This window comes from Gossypium hirsutum, chromosome D06 (assembly GCF_007990345.1).
Source record: "Gossypium hirsutum isolate 1008001.06 chromosome D06, Gossypium_hirsutum_v2.1, whole genome shotgun sequence".
In the NCBI taxonomy this organism is placed as follows: domain Eukaryota; kingdom Viridiplantae; phylum Streptophyta; class Magnoliopsida; order Malvales; family Malvaceae; genus Gossypium; species Gossypium hirsutum.
This window is the reverse complement of record NC_053442.1, coordinates 19,767,506-19,784,697: the sequence shown is the minus strand read 5'-3', so window position 1 is coordinate 19,784,697 and position 17,192 is coordinate 19,767,506. Positions and strand designations below refer to the sequence as shown.

Genomic DNA, 17,192 nt, shown 5'->3' with positions numbered 1-17,192 from the left:
TGATGATCGTCGAAATAATTTTTCCGTTGCACTACGGGGCGTACGGATGATCCAACAATCATCTCATATAACCATTTCGTATAACCATTTCATCTAAACATTTCATTTTACCATTTCATTTACACATTTAATACATAATCATTTTGTATATCACATTTCGTTTCAATAATTCATTTAAATTTCTCTATTCAATGTCTAATTCCATAAAACCGTTTCGTATATTCTATTTCATTTTATACATTTAACACCCGATAAACCAATTGAAATAACGTCGGACACGCGGGAAGATGCTCACACAAGTTCTAACTGTAATTGCTCTCATGAGCCGTATCTATAAATGCTCACAAAAGTTGTGAAATGAGCCTGCTCACACGAGTTGTGGGTCGGGATGTTAGGCTATACGATGCTGCTCACACGAGCTGTGGAAAATCTACAACAAATGCAAAACCTCAACCATCAGTAGGACATCTAAGACTAGCACCCGAAATGGTAAATAATACTAATGACATGTCATTTGTATTCTAAGAATTCACAAGGTTTATACAGGCCATGTTTCATATCTATATCATTTATATATACATTATTTCATTTATGTAGTTTCTCATTTTCAAACATAATCTTTAACTTAATTAACAATGCAACTTAATCTATTTCATTGCTTACCATTTATCAAGCAAATAAACTCAATCGCAACATACGTAAATAGGTATTTAATCACAAAACAACAAATAAATTTGTTTAATTTAATTTTTATGAACTTACCTAAACCAATTCTACAGCAAACGCGACTCTAAGGACTAATCAACAAATTTTCCTTTTCCGCGTTTGTCTATCGATTGATCCATTTCTTGATCTATATAATAATTTAATTCAATTATCCAATTCAAATACTTTTAAATAAAAAATTCACATATTTGACCTTTTGTTACCTTTTATTCAATTTAGTCCCTAAATCCAAAACTCATAATGATTGAATTTTTCCCTAAACTTTTACCTTTTGTTTAATTTAGTCCCTAAACTCATAATGATTGCCTTTTGCAATTTTTACGATTTAGTATTTTTTCCTTAATTAACTATCCAAGCGTCAAAATTTCTGGACTAAAAATATTTGTAGGCTCGATTTACAGAAACGAGGTCCTGATACCTCATTTTTTAAAACCACTTGACTTTAGAGACAAACCACTTGTATTTAACTATTCGTTCAATTAGCAAAAAAATTATCAAATCAAAATTTAATATAATACTATATTTGACACGTAAATATTAATTAATAATATTTATGAACTTACTGTTGGATTTGTGGTCCCAAAACTACTGTTTCCGACACCACTGAAAAATGGGTTGTTACGTCCACTATATGCATAATAACCCAGCCCGTCGTTTCCTTGGTGTACTCCTAACGTCTTCCCTCTTGGCGCAATCTTGTACTACACTACCTGAAACACAGACATAACCTTTGTAAGTTTAGAAGAACTTGGTAAGAGTTAACTCAGAAATACCTTGGCAAATACTTTTATGACATCGAGTGAATATCCGTACATAGCTACCATCTTTAACATTTTAATTCTATTTTGGCAAATACTTTCACGATTTCAGGCTCACACTTATACCAACTTGCATGCTTAACATACCAATTCTCTCACTTACACATATTACACATACAAAAGTACTTTTTAAAGAATATATCTTTAAAGCCTGCTTCATACAGATCATCCCATCTCTTTTACTCTTAACCCAAAATGGTTATTCATAAATACTGATCACTGGCGAATACATAAACTTTTGGAGGATACTCACACAGATTTGAATACTATCAGTTTACTAATCAAATAATATTCTTGTTCAATACCATACAATCTCTTTACTAATAATGAACTATATAGATCATTCTGATGAGTTCCATACAACTTTATTTCAGAACCTCAGATACTCAAGATAACAATAACTTAGATTCCATATGATTCCAGAAGAAGATATAATACAACTCAGATATGACAGAATTCCAGATAACTTCAGACGTTTTGTAACCTTATCATAGAGTTACTTACCAAAGAATTATCATAACATATCATAAGGGCAGATAATCACATTCCATCATACAGACTTAGCAGAGTATGCCACAAGGGCGAAATAGAATACGCCGTAAGTGCAACTTATGGAATACTCCACAAATGGATAATACAAAATACGCTACGAAGGCATCATATAGAATCAAGTGTTTACTATCCCGATGGACACTCACAGAAGGTGCCATGGATTTCTCCCTCATAGACTTATACATGATTTCATCTATCATGATCTGCCAATTCGATTTACACCTTATCGAAAGCTACACGATGAGCATACATATAAACATATCTTGCTATAGGTCTCTGCCACATGGACTTATACACATATTTATGTATCGTGATCTGCCAATCTAGTCTTGGAAGCTACACCATGAATATTTCCAAATCATATTAAGATGCCATGAGTTTCAACCTCATGGTCTTACGATTGTTTTGATATCATGATCTACTAGTCTAGTTAGCAATATAACTGCCCTATTAGAGGCTTCACAAAGGGACATTATTCAATATTTACTTACCTAGATTTGTACATTTCGCTGATTCATACATCTCGTATCTCAAACCTTACCTACATGTTTACCAAACATTATTCTGTTTTACAGAACTCTATACATAAGCATCATATCACACATCTCATCTTTACTATATTCATATGCTTACCAATTATTTTAGATATCATTATCCTTTATATATGTATATATATTTCTACTTAAACATTTCACATTTAAGAGTCAAGGTGAAAACTCACATGATACTCACCTACTGTAGTTCAAGGTTCCAAACTCAACCATCTTTCCCAAACTAGCAGTAACAACTACTTACAGAAAATAAGACCACCATTAAAACTCATTTACATACAAATTACTATCATCTTAATCACTGATAACCCTAATTCAAAAACCTTATACTTACAACTTACTGTTTATATACCACATACAGACTTACTCTTTCAAAACATGACTTAATAAAAAAGAATTAGAAAGTACTCTTGAAGAAAGAATAAGAAGAGCCACTTTTAGAACCCTTCTCACTCATATATATTTGACCCATCCTACTTAGTGAAACTTAACAAGTGTCATACATTTCAGAACTTGTCTTTCTTCATGGCCTACAGATTTTGAAAGAAACATAAATGAGAATTCTGAAAAAATATTATTTAACCAGCTAATCCAGTTGGCTTCCAACCAGATCACTTTACAAACCTAACTAGCACAGTACTTTAGACAAACAAGGCGTACTATACCTTTGGCGTTAACTCATACTATAATTACCCTTTTTTGCTTAACACAATCTTTTCCTTTGAATACCAAAATAAATCTGAAATAAAATATTCACTTACTTACACGACAGATACTATACACCCACACATATGCGCCAAAAGAAACATAATGTCATATTACATTTCGCCAAACAGATTATTTTGCCACTAAACGCCAAACTTGGGGTGTGACAAGTATTATGACTAAACTCTCCCTATTATGTGTGTTACCTTCATATGATCTTTTATCTATTTGAGTTAAATTTGTTTACCCAATATTATCATATTTTAATTTATGGTAACCATTACATCTTCCTTCATAAAAAAAACTCAATTGCTAACATATAGTAATTGAATTATTTGTCCAAGATGAACGACCCATGACCATGTTACTTTTCCATCAACCATGTAATGCTTATGAGAGAATATCATTTACCTTTTATCGAGTTATGAATTTCACTACTATAAAGGAAGTCATGTCATGTTACTTTTCTACCAACCATGTCATGCCTATGAGATGATATCATTTACCTTTTATTGGACTATGAATTCCACTACTATTAATGACGCCATGCCATATAGAAGTTGTATGCCCAATGTACTAGCTTTCGACTTTTTAGTTATTTGAACTTAGGCTTTTAATACTTCAAAGTATGCGAGTCATGCACACATAGTCAACCACTTACTCAAGATTGAGGTAAGTCATACTATGAATTTCACAAGTGAACAAATCCATAAATGAATCTAGGGTTATTGGTACAATGATACAACAAGGAGGAGATAAGGAAGGGGATATGGTGGTCGTTACAGAGGCTAGTTCACCTAGTCAGGGTGGAAAGCTGGAGGTTATAAAGATTAAAGAAAATGAGAGTAGGAAAGTTGGATACTAGAGGTAAGATAGCAAAATGTAGGCTTGATATCTTTATAGAGTAGATCCTTTCTTCATCATTCATAGAGGTATTTATAGGCGAGGATCTTGTGTAAGATGGTGTTAACGTGTTGAACTTGACATTTAACTATCATTACAAAACACATGGGGTGAATGTCTTCGATAGGACGAGGATGCTGGTGATGAGACAAATCTTATCATTCATTTTAATTCGGCAGTATGGAGCAATTGAGCCCATATAGATTTGGTGACCAACGATATCACATTTCGATCGAAAGGCCTGGAGCTTGGAGTAATGGGTGGTTCCTACTTGTCCAGATGGTTAGGACGGGAGGTGAAACTTGAGGGTAACCTTCCAATTGGTAACTAGAAGATTTGTTGTTTGGGTGGCCTTCCGGCTTGCCACGTGTCCCTTTTCAAGTAAGGGGTATAAGAGGTGTAACAATAACATCTATAAAATAGATAAATTAATTATAGATTAATGAGATTGTTACCAAAAAAAAGTTCTAACTATGTTGTTATACAACGTATCGTATTACATATTAAATTAAAGTTAAATTATCATTTTGATATTTATACCACTTTTAGAACGAATTGAATTTTTTTTAACCATATATATATTTTAAAAAGTTTTAATTATATTAATTAATTAATCAAAATAAATAAGGAAGAACCTATATAATTACATGGATGGAACTCGGATTTGAAATCTTGAAATGGGTTAATACATTTTTTGGGGTCTGAACTTGGCAATAGTTTCTACATTAAGACTTGAATTGTTTCTTTATCCAAGTTAATCATTTAACTAGGCAATTGTTCACACATAAGAATAGAACTTTTTTTTTTACCCAACAATTATTACCACATGCAGATTTGAAGTTTTTTTTGCCCAACTTTTTTTTTAAATATAAAAAATTAACTTGGACAAAAAAAAAATCTCAACATAGAAACAATTGTCAAATTCAAAAAAACCAACTTCAACAAAACAAATCCCAATATAAATACACTTGCCAAATCTATACCTCAAATAATGCATTAATCATCTCGAAATTTTCAAATCTCACCTTACAAGTTACAATTTAACCAAAACCTTAATAAAAAAAGGATTGAAATCAAAAGTTAAATATAACTTATAATAATATTTTATTACTTATTAACACGTAATTATATTTGTAACAATTTAAAGATAATTAAAACAAGCACTTCTTTTCATTTATGATAGTTCCATCATAGATCATTTATATACAAACATCGTCGTCTGAGATAGAACACATCCTAAAGCATATTTACATAAATTTAGCAGTCTGGTATTAGAGTTGCTCCTACATAACTTCAGAAATAAGAAATCGCATGAATAATCATCAAAATGCAGCAGCATTCGGACCATTCGGGATATAAGAAAACACAGCAAGTACAAACATAATCCAAGCTTTGGCCGATAATATTTGCCAATTCCAGTGGTATTTTTATGCACTAAAACCTTTCTGAAGAGAGCTCCAACGACCAGTAGGAACGCTGACACAAGCTTGTGCCGATGCCTCAGCCATCTGTTCTGTCTGAATCCCGGCATTGCAGATGTTTGCAAGGGATCGCATGTGTTTCATCCCGTACTGGGCTAGTGATCCACAATGTGTTTCGAAAGTCCTCACCTGTTTTGAAGACAAAAGAAAGGAGTAAGACAAAAGAAAGGAAAGAGGTTGAGGGTGAGGGTGAAGAATGTTTACCATTTTCTTGAGGCATTTCCAGTCATCGACAAGAGGTTGGCCAGCTGGTCGAACGGTGTTCAGGACTTCCAAGCCTCTTTCAATTCCAAATAAAAGTTTGCCAATGAGTTTCACACTGTGGTCTATATGCATTCTATGAGACATGGCTTCAACAAACTGCTTTTGGGCTTCAGTCTTCCTAACAGAGCCTTCGGGTGCCTTGCGATACTGCAAAGTAGGTCAGGGGAATCTCCGAGTTAGATGGGATCTAAAACTAGCATAGAGGCTGCTTTCAAATACACGAAACAACTGTTCATGTTTTACATTCATTCTGAATGAAAGCATTTTAAAGAAAGAGATGCAAAATTTCACAGTATGGGTTCCTTTCAAATTCTGCCACAGCATCAGGCCTAGTTATGCTCCATTAAAAACACATTAGCCGCTTATATGCTTTATAGAGTAGCATCCATCTTGCAGTTATTAACACCATAAGGTTTATAATAACCAGGGGTGGATCCAAAGGGAGCACGCAGGGCCTTGATCCCACCTTTGTTAAAATGGAAAAGTTATATTTTGGCCCGTAATCAATACTAATGATTCAATTTAAGCCCTTTTAACACAATTTTTTTAACTTTGTGCCCCCAAAATTTATTGTTTTATGTCAACCCCCTAACATGAAAATTCTGACTTCGCCTTTGGTAATACCCATGTATTACTGATCTAAGTTGTCATATTCTTCACTTAGTTGCATCAACTCCGAATTACAGATTCTAAGTTAGGGAAGAAGCAATTCTTGTGTTTAATATACAAGTCAAAGGACATAAGACACAAACCTTATACCAAAAATGGACAAGATCAGCATCACGCTGGTTAACAGCTTTTGTAGGTGGCACCAAGGAGTTCTCGTCAACAAAGGTGAAGTTATCATTTGCAGGGTTTGTACCCAAGTATGCAAAGAGACTGTCCTTGCTAAGCCCTACATCACCATATTGCATGACATGAGAGCCATACGCAGAATTACCATTGATAGTCCTCTTTTTCACCTGCAAAAGCCAGCAAAATGAGTCATTGGAGCTCAAATTTGACGGCAAAATAACTCAGACCTCCCATTTCTGGTTATATTTTTTATATTTCTTAGATCTAAATAGTAATCAATAACTATAATACAAAATGATATTGAAATTTTCGTCTTTCCCTTGATAAAATAAATGAAAGAGTTCACGCAAATACACTCTCTTAAAAGCCTTACAAGTTCATATTGCTGGTGCAAAGTCTCTGTCCGCAGATTATGCATGTCACTGCTCAACAGAAACAGAATGTTAGGATTCACACCAACGTATGTAATTCTTTTTTTTTTTAAAGGGAAAACTGATTCCTCAGTTTTAAAAGATCTCCTATCCTATTTTAGTCTAGATCATACTAAAAGAATGAAATTTACATGTATAACACCCATTTTGCCTCTGATTTTGTAATTTGTCTACTAACTCCAAAATTCAACAAGGTGCAGCCAGGAAATAAACTGAATTTAACTTATATACAACTTCCCAAAATCTCGTTAAAACAGGTCTAGACAATCAGCTTCAATTTCAAAATAATCGCAGAACCAATATTCCCAAATATAAATGAAAAAGACTTATATGATGATCATGCTTGAATACCAACCTGTCCTCCATCCAAGCGACACTATACAAGTCTCCCAAGCAGGTTTCATATTCTGGGGGAGGACTTGGGTACTCTCCGGGACAATAGGTTCCCCAGCTACTCTCTTCCGCATTTGATGCTGTGGTTGCATAGATATTCAACCCCTGAGGAAGAAGACCCTCAAAGATACTACCTGACTCACAAGCTTCAAGATAGAATACCTGCAAAGTTACATGTAGATAAGAAATTAAAAACGGCAGAAAGATGATAAGAAAACACATCCAGAAATCGAAAATTTTAAAACATCAAATTACCATGCTTTTATAAGTCCCTGAAGCATGCTTTTTCTTTAAAACATCAATCAAGTCATCAGCATAAAGATAAGGGAAGGTAGGCATCCCTGGATTAACACAAAAGAAACATTAACAGCTTCAAAAGCAAGTATCAAATACTAGAATCTGCAAGTAATAAATACGAAGCTAAGGCACAATCAGAGAGCCATAAAAAAGTAACTGCTAATGAGATATTACTAACCAAGCACACCAGGACCCCCATGGTCAGTGTAGTATATGAAGATATGATCATCAGGGCCACTATCGACAACCTTCCCGCTACCCCCGGTGATAGCAGACTTGTTTCCGAGGAGAGCCGCAAAAAAGTTGTGAACATTAACATCTTCTCCAGTATAGTCCTGCAAAAGAACAACAATTAGGCAAAGATTATAATCAGTAATTGTAAAATTAATAATGATTTGTTTTTACAAAAAGAAAAAGAAAAAAAGAACAGACCTTCGGGACTCCCTTATAAACATCATCGCCATGAGGATTGTTAATGATAACACCAGGCCTAGGGTTTTCTACATTGAAAGCGATATCATCGTACATAAAGACAATGATATTTTCCTCTCTCAAACCACCGTTCCTTAGGAGTTGATAAGCATGACAAACATCAGCCTGGAACAATTATCGATAATTTTAACAAATTTAAGACCGATCAAACAACCAATAAGTGAAAAACTTTTTTAATAATTTACTCTGTTGAAGTGGAGTGGAGGTTGACATTAAAAGTTCAATCATAAATATTTTCAAAAAACTCATGAAAACGATAAAAAAATTGAATTTTAAAGAGAATCTATGACCTGATGCCTGTAATTCCAATATCCATTAGATCCAGCAATCAGGACCGCCCATCTTGTGCCACCAACTTCATCATCATCGCTCCTCCATCGGAAGAACCTTGAAGCTTCCGAAGGTAACCGGAGAACATCACCGGTGATATATCTAGCGGCGGATACGACGCCGGCGACGGATAGTAGGAGGAGAAACACACCGGTCACGAGAGTGGTCATGATTTGGCCAACAAAAGAAGAAATTGAAGATAATGCAAAATTCAAAGGCTTTGCAGCTAAGTTATTATAAGCATAAATTTAGATATTAGCTATGGTACTGGCGGGCCCAGGAGCTACTTTTATTGATAGAAACTTATGATTGCATCTGGGACGTTCATTTCGGGACCCATTAAAGTTAACGGTTTTGTTCCTTCAAGAGTAAAATAGAAAAACGGTTGTGATGAGAGTGATGAAAAACGGGAGGTGGCCAAGTTGATTTTCGTCGGCTTTTAATGGGACCCGCGGAGTCGAAATGTGTATTACGTAATTGTCTCTTATTGGTTGCTTTTTTTCCCGGAAAACGGAAAACTCAAAAACACCCAATTTTCATTTTTATTTTTTAAAATAAAATCAATAAATATTCTAATCTAATAAATATTATGAAAATTACTTATACTTAAATTGAATTATGAAAATATATAAAAATTAATAAAAAATATTTTTGTACTTTTTATTATTTACAAACAATGAAATACAACGAATTGAATTAGGCTAGAGTTAAAAAAAAAATCTAAACTCAGCTTAATTTATAAACAATTCTAATAAATTGTCAAGTTTTTTAACCATATAAGTGAAGTTAAAATATCATTACACGTCTCTTTTAAAATTCTTTTTATTACTTGTATAATAACATAAATAACATATTATTTAATAATTACAATATAGAAATTGGACAACATGTTCTTATTCGCTCAGATTCGATTCTCATTTTGAAGTTTAAATTTATTGAAATCATATATTTAAAGAAGCTAAACTTTTTGCCTAACTCTATTAATATATTTGTGTGTAGAGTTTAATATATAAATTTTTATTTAAATTTAACTCCAATTATAAAAAAACATTAAACAAATTTTATAGCAGATTGTTTTTTAATATTAAAAAATGTATTATTTAAGAAAAAAAATTAAAATATTTGAAGGGGTGGTCCAATCCCTTATCTTGAAAAGGGAGGCAAGTATATTTGAATCTTTTGGTATCATACAAAAAATGGTGACATAAAGTATTAGGAATCTCTTGCTCTCACTCTTCTTCTACATTTCATTTTCTTTGATGGATACATATACAGCGACCCTTGCATTATTGGTGAATTTAAACTAGATCCAGGGGAAGTGACACATAATTTTGGACTTTAATATATTTACGATGGAATTTAAATAGAAAAATAATAGTTTGATTCTAATTACCCAACCCTATCGTTTTCATGGAAAAACCATACTATTATCAAAAGTTGGGTGAAGTTTCATTGTGGGACAAAGGGGACTTTCCTTGATAGTAAAATTCCAAAACATGCTTCATTTTCATGCCTAGCTGATCATGTACTTGATTGCCTAAACTTCATTGTATCTGTTCTATACTTTATCAAAATTATTTAGGATTTTATTTTTTTTTATTTTTTAAAGAGTTTATAAATATATATATCATCGTAAATATAGTACATGGTTAAATAATTAAAACTAGAATTAAATTAGTGGAACTTTTAAAGATAAATATTAGAGAGAACTCAAACACGATGTTTATATGGGATGAAAATCGAATTTAAGAGTTCAAAAATTTTAACCTTATTATTTTAGTGAAGGTCTTGTTGGCAATTTTTTTATTTTACATTAAAGTATTAGCTAAATTTCTAATGTCAAGATTTCCAAAACTTTATCTTTATCTTGTATTTTCATCGTATAAACATAATATAATAGTTAAATATATCAAAATTAAAACCTAGTATATTATATGTACTAAACCCATTTAATTTTATCATATTTTATTTTTTTAAAAATATTATTTTATTTATAGATTGAGTCTTAGCTCAATTGGATTCAAGTGCGTTGAAGCGTATTATCCTCCTATTTATAGGTTAGAGAGGAACTATGAATAGTTTTAAACATTGTGTTAAAAAGAATAAATATACTTGTGTAATGGTATCATATTGTATATTCTAAATTTAATACTCAATACTGAAGTATTATATTAGATAAGTAATATAAATTAATTTAAATAACAAAGGAGGCCTACCAACTAGTAAAGTCTTAGTTCTATTCTCAATATAGTATGATTTCTTTTATAAATAATGATCAAAATATCCTCAAATTTTATATATTTTATACATCAAAGGCGGCCAGACCAACCAACTAGTTTAAGTCTCCGGGGCCAAGGAACTTGGATGTTGCTTGTCTTGGAGGAAGAGGCAAACCACGGTGCAATCATCTACTTTTGAAGACGGAAACTTCCTCTTCCATGAGGCGGTGGCTGCCTCCGCCACCGTCCTTGCTGCCTCCTGCTCACTTTCTGCCTCCATCACTATGGATGCAACTTGGTCGTTGTTTAGCACATCCCATACCTAACAACATGTCAAAATCAAACGATTTAGCTTCACATTCTTACACGTGTGAAAAAATATTATTATTAGGGCTAATTATATAAAGGTCTTGAAATTAGAGTTCAAACTTTAAATTAATCCTCTAAATTTCAAAATATTCTAATAGAAGGCCTTAAAGTGTTAGTATAGTATCAATCAGGTTTTTTTCCCCTCAACCTAGTTGTTAGTTTTGATATGAAATGGAGTATAATTAGAACAATTAGATCAAATTTTAAACTTAAGGATAAAAACAAACGAGGTTTTCATTAAAATGGTAATGTGAAGATATTTAAAATTATATATAGTGTCTTAAGTTCAAATCCAATATAGATATGTTTTTTTTATATAAAAGATAGAAAAACTCTCAAAATAATATAATTTACTTTGTAAAATAATGTCATTTTAGTTATTACCCAACTGAGTTAGTACGTAGTTGTCTCATAATATCAACTCAATCAAGGGCATAGAGGACAGTGTCTTTAATATATATATATACATACACACACTCTATGTCAATCTGAACTGACATTTAACACTTGAGAGATTTTAGGTTGATGAAAGAATTTGATTGATACAATATTAATGTTTTAAGAACTCAATTATAACATTTTAAAAATTAAGGATGAATTTAAAATTTGGATGATAATTAGAGGAGGTTATTACTAATTTGATTGAAAGGGGGCTTACACCATCAGTTGCGAGAACAATGAAGTGATCATTTGGGGATAGGCGGTGATAGAAGACATCGGGGACCGCAATGAGGCCATGGTCCTTGAGCAAAAAGTCTCCAAAGGCTCGAGACATGGCTAAGCCTGGTGAATCCTCATGGGGCAGCCACACTCGAGGGATATGTGGTTCTTCCTTTAAAGCAAGGACCCTACCCTTACAATTCCTTATTCTTTCAGCTTCACCTGCAATTGAAAATAATATGGTGAAAATGGCTCTTTTAATTCATTGATTTGTTTTATATAATGAGTAAGAATGATGGTGGAAATGGGGGTCTTACTGGGTAAACCAGGCTTCAAATCGGTAGTTAGTTGAACAGCTTTGATCCCCTTCTCAGTCATTGTTCCTAGCACTGCCCTTGAATCGCCCAGGTTTGCAATCACAAGATCTTCACCCTTTGGAAATGAAACTATAATAAGCTACCATCGCCATAACTTAGAAAATTCAACTTTTGTCTATTCAAATATAAATATGATTTTGATCATAAAAACTCAACAACTCAAACTCATCTAACCTAAACTTGAATTAACTTAAATCCAAAATTAATTTAAACTCAAACCTCCCAAACTTAAAATAATTTGAACCTGAATTGATGCAAATAAAAAAGAAATTGAATTTGAAATGACCTAAACTTGAATTGACAACGCTCAAACCAAACCTTAATCTTGAATGATCCAAATCCAAAATCAAGGGTGTAGCTAGAAAGGTTGGTAGGCTCTCTTCCTAAATGGCAATATTACTTTTCAGCCCCTCCAAAAAATCAATTTAACACTTTTTAACCATTGATTAAATGAAAAAAAAAAATTTAGCCAACCTATAATTTAAAAGTCAAATTGACACAGTCCCCAAAACCAACCTATAATTTGTGAAATCGAATTATGAATCTAAGAATTTCTTCGAAAACCAGTAGTAATATGACTAGATATTTTTCTTACCTGTCTAACAACAACAACAGCGGTGGTTCCACTAGTGGAGCAATCCAAATTGTGTTGCAGCTTAATCTCCTTGTCCATCACCTTGAAGGCACTAACGCAAGCCTGTTTCCATTTAACCAAATCCTTCCTTGGTCTCCTTCCATTGTCGCTTTCAGGTGTTGGTTCAAGCTTTGCTACACCATACTTTTGGCTTACCAACAATGATGGCAGCCGATTCCTCACCATATTGCTCACTATATGACCATTCTTCCCATGTCCATCAAAAACACCACAAAATGCTCCACCTTTAATCCCATACTCCTTGAAGAACCAAAAGGTACAAATCCCAGAGTTTTAATTGACATACATTCACACAAACACACACACATATATATTATTTTCAAGCCAAGAAGAAAGGTATAATTATGGTTTAGTCCCTCTAATAAAAAAAAGAGTAGATGAATCAAATCTCAAATTTTAGCATAGTAGAGAGACTGAAATCAGAATTAAACCAAAAAAAGAGAGAAAGGATTAGCAATGGCAAACCTGATAAAGGATGGCAGCATCCTGGTTGAGTCCTTTGGTTCCTTGTTTCGAGTAAAGAGAACCATGTGTGTGAGTTCCAATGGAAGGAATGGTTTCGGTCAAGTAAAGAACATTTTCATGGAAGTGATGTTGCTCTTCAGCTTGATCATGAATCTCTGAAGATGCAATGGATATGCAGATTCCCATCTCACACTGAATACACAAAGTTTTCCTTAATTAAAATTCCACCAAAGACTTTGTGAAACAGTCTCCCTTAATCATGTATTCAAAGTAGTAATAATTATTTATAGCAGTTTAAGTGGCTCTCAATGAGCTGAAACCACACTCCAATTCAATAATTAAATAAATAATTATGTTTTAGCATTATTATAATAGACTTACCCCAAGGTTCACTTAAAGAGGTGGATTCTTGTTTAAATTAGTATGTTGACAAAACAATCCAAATTTAGGCTTAAGTAAACATAGGAGTTTGTTCCCTAAATTATCACATATTTTCTTAAATTATTAAATATTATTGTATCAATCAATTCTTCATTTCGACTTAGCCTTTAATAAGTAAATTGATGATTAAATTAACTAAAGGATCTAATCATTATAATATTGAGACCTTAAAAGACTTAATTAAAATATTTTAAAACTTAGAAATAAATTTAAAATATGAACAATAATTTGATAAGATTTTCTCAATTCCATATTTTTTATTTATAAAATTTGAACTCAAAACATAACAGATATAACTCAAACCTTCAAATAATTGGGAAGTAAACAACCAGAGATTTTGACCAAGTAATAGTATTCACAGTGCACTTTATGAAAAGAAGGGAAAGATCCGATCAAAGGCTAATGAAATTAGTTAGCGTTAAACTCAACAGCTTTGGGACAGAATTATCAAAAGATGCATAAAAAATTTTGGGTCAACTCCTTTTTTTTTGGTTTTAAAAAAGTAGAGTAAGCGGAGAAAGGTTTATCAAACTATCATAACCGTCGATTTTGTGGACTTTCTTGCATGGTTGAAGTTTATTTGTTTATTTATTTATGTTTAATCTATGGACAAAATATGTGTCCCTTTCATAATCAATTTGATTACTTATGTGGCTAAAAAACAAAAATGTCTTGTAATTTTGAAAGAAGCAGCTGATTATTATTCTTTTAAAATAGTAAGTGTCAGAAATAAATAAATAAATAAATAAATAAGCAATTTGATTTGTAAGAATAAATACAAATGAAATTTTTGGTCAGTAATGCAACAAAAGATCTTTCCACCAATGTTGAGGGGTTTTTTTTTTCTCCATATTCAATAAAATCAAAAATTTTTAGATTTAAGTAATAGAATGTCGGAAACGAAAGGCTAGTTTAGCAATACTTTTGAAAAGTACTGTGGAAAAGTGTTTTTGAAAATTTTAAGTGTTTGGTATTGTTGTCAAAAAGTACTTTTGAGAAATAAAATGTCCATTTTAGACATGATATTATAAGGCAACAAATATGTATTTAAATAATGTTCAAATTAGTTAATATTATGATATTTTAGCAAAAATATAAAAAATAATTTATTATAACTTATTGTTAATATTTTAATATGTAATATTAATTTTAAATATTTCTAATTAATTAATATTATTTATTTATTAAATTTAATTAGAATATATAAACTATATTTAAATATTTAAATATAATAATTAAATATTTGTAATGAAAAAAGGAGAAAAAAAGAAAGACAACAAATAAGGTCAAAAATGTAATATCAGCCTTAAAAGCACTTTTGGCTAAAAAAGCACCAAAATTTGGCTTTTTCATCTTAGAAAAAGGATTTTTTTTAAGTTGAAAAAGCTTCTACTTTTTACCCCATTCTTTATTGCGTTTTATATAAAAGCACTTTTTTCCTTAAAAACTCATTAGATAATCATTGCCGAACGCAGCCGAAGACTATGTTTGAGACGGTAAAATAAAAATAGTTAGCTCCATCCGATTTCAAGAAATAGTGATTGTTGATGCAAGAATTATCAATGGGGTCTTCTGGGAGCTGATGCAGTTTACACGGTAGTGTCGAGAACCACCAAGGGTTTTTTCGGATGTCTGGCAAAGCATGTTTAGAATATTGGTCGTAATAATTTCTTTGTTTTCTTTTGGTGGAGGAGATGTGTTTTTTATATAAAAGGTTTAGGTGTCTTGATAGGAATGACTTGACCTAATTTCAAGCTCATGATGGAGATGGGTTCGGTTTTTCTCAAGGCCCAACCACAATATCTAAATTTGAGCAATTGATGTCAAAGCTCAACTTATCTGTACAAGACTTTTTGATAAAAAGATTTCAAGAAGAGGATTTGAAGCTTTAAGATGATGGACTTTGGAGTTCAATAAGAATTAAGGACAAATTAGAAGGTTGCAAGACTGGTCATGGCATTAAAAGTTCAATTCATGAAGATAAGTCCATGTGGAAGATGTTAACAAGCTTAAACGTTGCACTTCAAGGAGTCCAATCAAGCCCACATGCGTAGCCTATGTTATTTAACTCATTTGGAACATTTTTATCATCTTTAGGACTTAGTTAATTTATTTTGTTAATAGAGTTTTATGAACAACTTCTATTTAAGCCCATTATGACTATTTTATTTGTTTAAATTCAATCAATGCTCCTTACTATAAGTTGGCCAAATATCACTTAATTTATTTTTCATGTTAATTAAGTAGGGTTTTTTGCTTGTTACTTATGAAACATGTCATTTAGGGTTTTTTGCTTGTTACTTATGAAACATGTCATTTTTGTTTAGGTTTACCCTAGTTTTCCCTATAAATAGCCTATGATGCCCCTTATTATACACATCCTTCATTCTTGGAATAATACAACCCTTTGAGTTTCTCTCTTTGAAAAATATCTCTCTTCTGATTTTTAGAATTTGTTTCATCTTGGTTTTCTTCAACAAGTCATGGGAAACATTCTTCACCCTCCAATTTACTAGGGTTCAGCTTTAGAGGGTTGATTAAAGCCATTTGCAAAGCTTGTTGAAGATTTTTATTCAAAGGGTTTTATAGGGCATTGCCTTGTCATCACTTTCCATCCAATATTTTTCCATCTCTCCGTTATATTCAAAGGCTCGTCAACTTTCACCTATTAATGATGTTTTATACTTAGTTTTTTTCATTAGGTTAATTTTTTTCTTGTTACTTGTTGTTTAGGTAATCCTAGTATGATTAGAAATCTTAACTTACCCTATTTTTTCCTCTATAAGGCAAGTCACTCCCTTCATGTACATTATTCATTTTTCATTCTTTTTATGAATTAAACTTGTAAAAGCCCATTTTTGCCCGGGCCCAATATGGCTCAACAAAGCCTAATAACCCAAAATAATGGCCCAAAAAAACCCTTAACCCAAATCAAGCCCAAAATCAAACAAATCAAAAAAACCTAGGGTTCCTTAACCCTCTTTGCGCCGCATGTCTCCCTAGCCTCAAGAGCCGCTGCTTTTGCCCAATGCCCCCTCGCGCATGCCTTCTGGCACCACCGTCGGCCTTGTCTGACACCTGCAGAGGGAAATAAATACAAAGCAATAGGAGAATCCAACGAAATAATGGCAAAAAGACAAAAGATTAGAAATAGAGAGACTTGTAATTCGGGTTATAAAAGCCCCAAGCACTGTTTGCACTTTTTCTTCTTGAATTTTCTTTGTAAAAACGCACATTAGAAATCAAAACAGCAAAAAAAATAGAAGTT

The 17,192-nt window shown here is 32.3% G+C and overlaps 2 protein-coding genes across 2 annotated transcripts; both read right to left on the bottom strand.

Moving 5' to 3' along the window:
• Nucleotides 1–5,403: 5,403 nt before the first annotated feature.
• LOC107901497 (vacuolar-processing enzyme) lies at nucleotides 5,404–9,140 on the bottom strand. The gene is made up of 9 exons (XM_016827531.2): nucleotides 8,699–9,140; nucleotides 8,349–8,513; nucleotides 8,095–8,251; nucleotides 7,875–7,960; nucleotides 7,582–7,781; nucleotides 7,169–7,217; nucleotides 6,753–6,962; nucleotides 5,941–6,147; nucleotides 5,404–5,865 (listed from the first exon to the last, which is right to left on the bottom strand). Exons 1-9 carry the CDS (start codon nucleotides 8,906–8,908, stop codon nucleotides 5,683–5,685), a joined length of 1,467 nt encoding a protein of 488 aa, XP_016683020.1. The 5' UTR covers nucleotides 8,909–9,140; the 3' UTR covers nucleotides 5,404–5,682.
• A 1,742-nt stretch (nucleotides 9,141–10,882) lies between these two features.
• On the bottom strand, nucleotides 10,883–13,738 carry LOC107901496 (probable protein phosphatase 2C 72). The gene is made up of 5 exons (XM_016827530.2): nucleotides 13,484–13,738; nucleotides 12,959–13,258; nucleotides 12,304–12,418; nucleotides 11,985–12,208; nucleotides 10,883–11,279 (listed from the first exon to the last, which is right to left on the bottom strand). The coding sequence occupies exons 1-5, from the start codon at nucleotides 13,667–13,669 to the stop codon at nucleotides 11,076–11,078; spliced, it is 1,029 nt and encodes a 342-aa protein (XP_016683019.2). The 5' UTR covers nucleotides 13,670–13,738; the 3' UTR covers nucleotides 10,883–11,075.
• Between the last annotated feature and the right edge of the window lie 3,454 nt (nucleotides 13,739–17,192).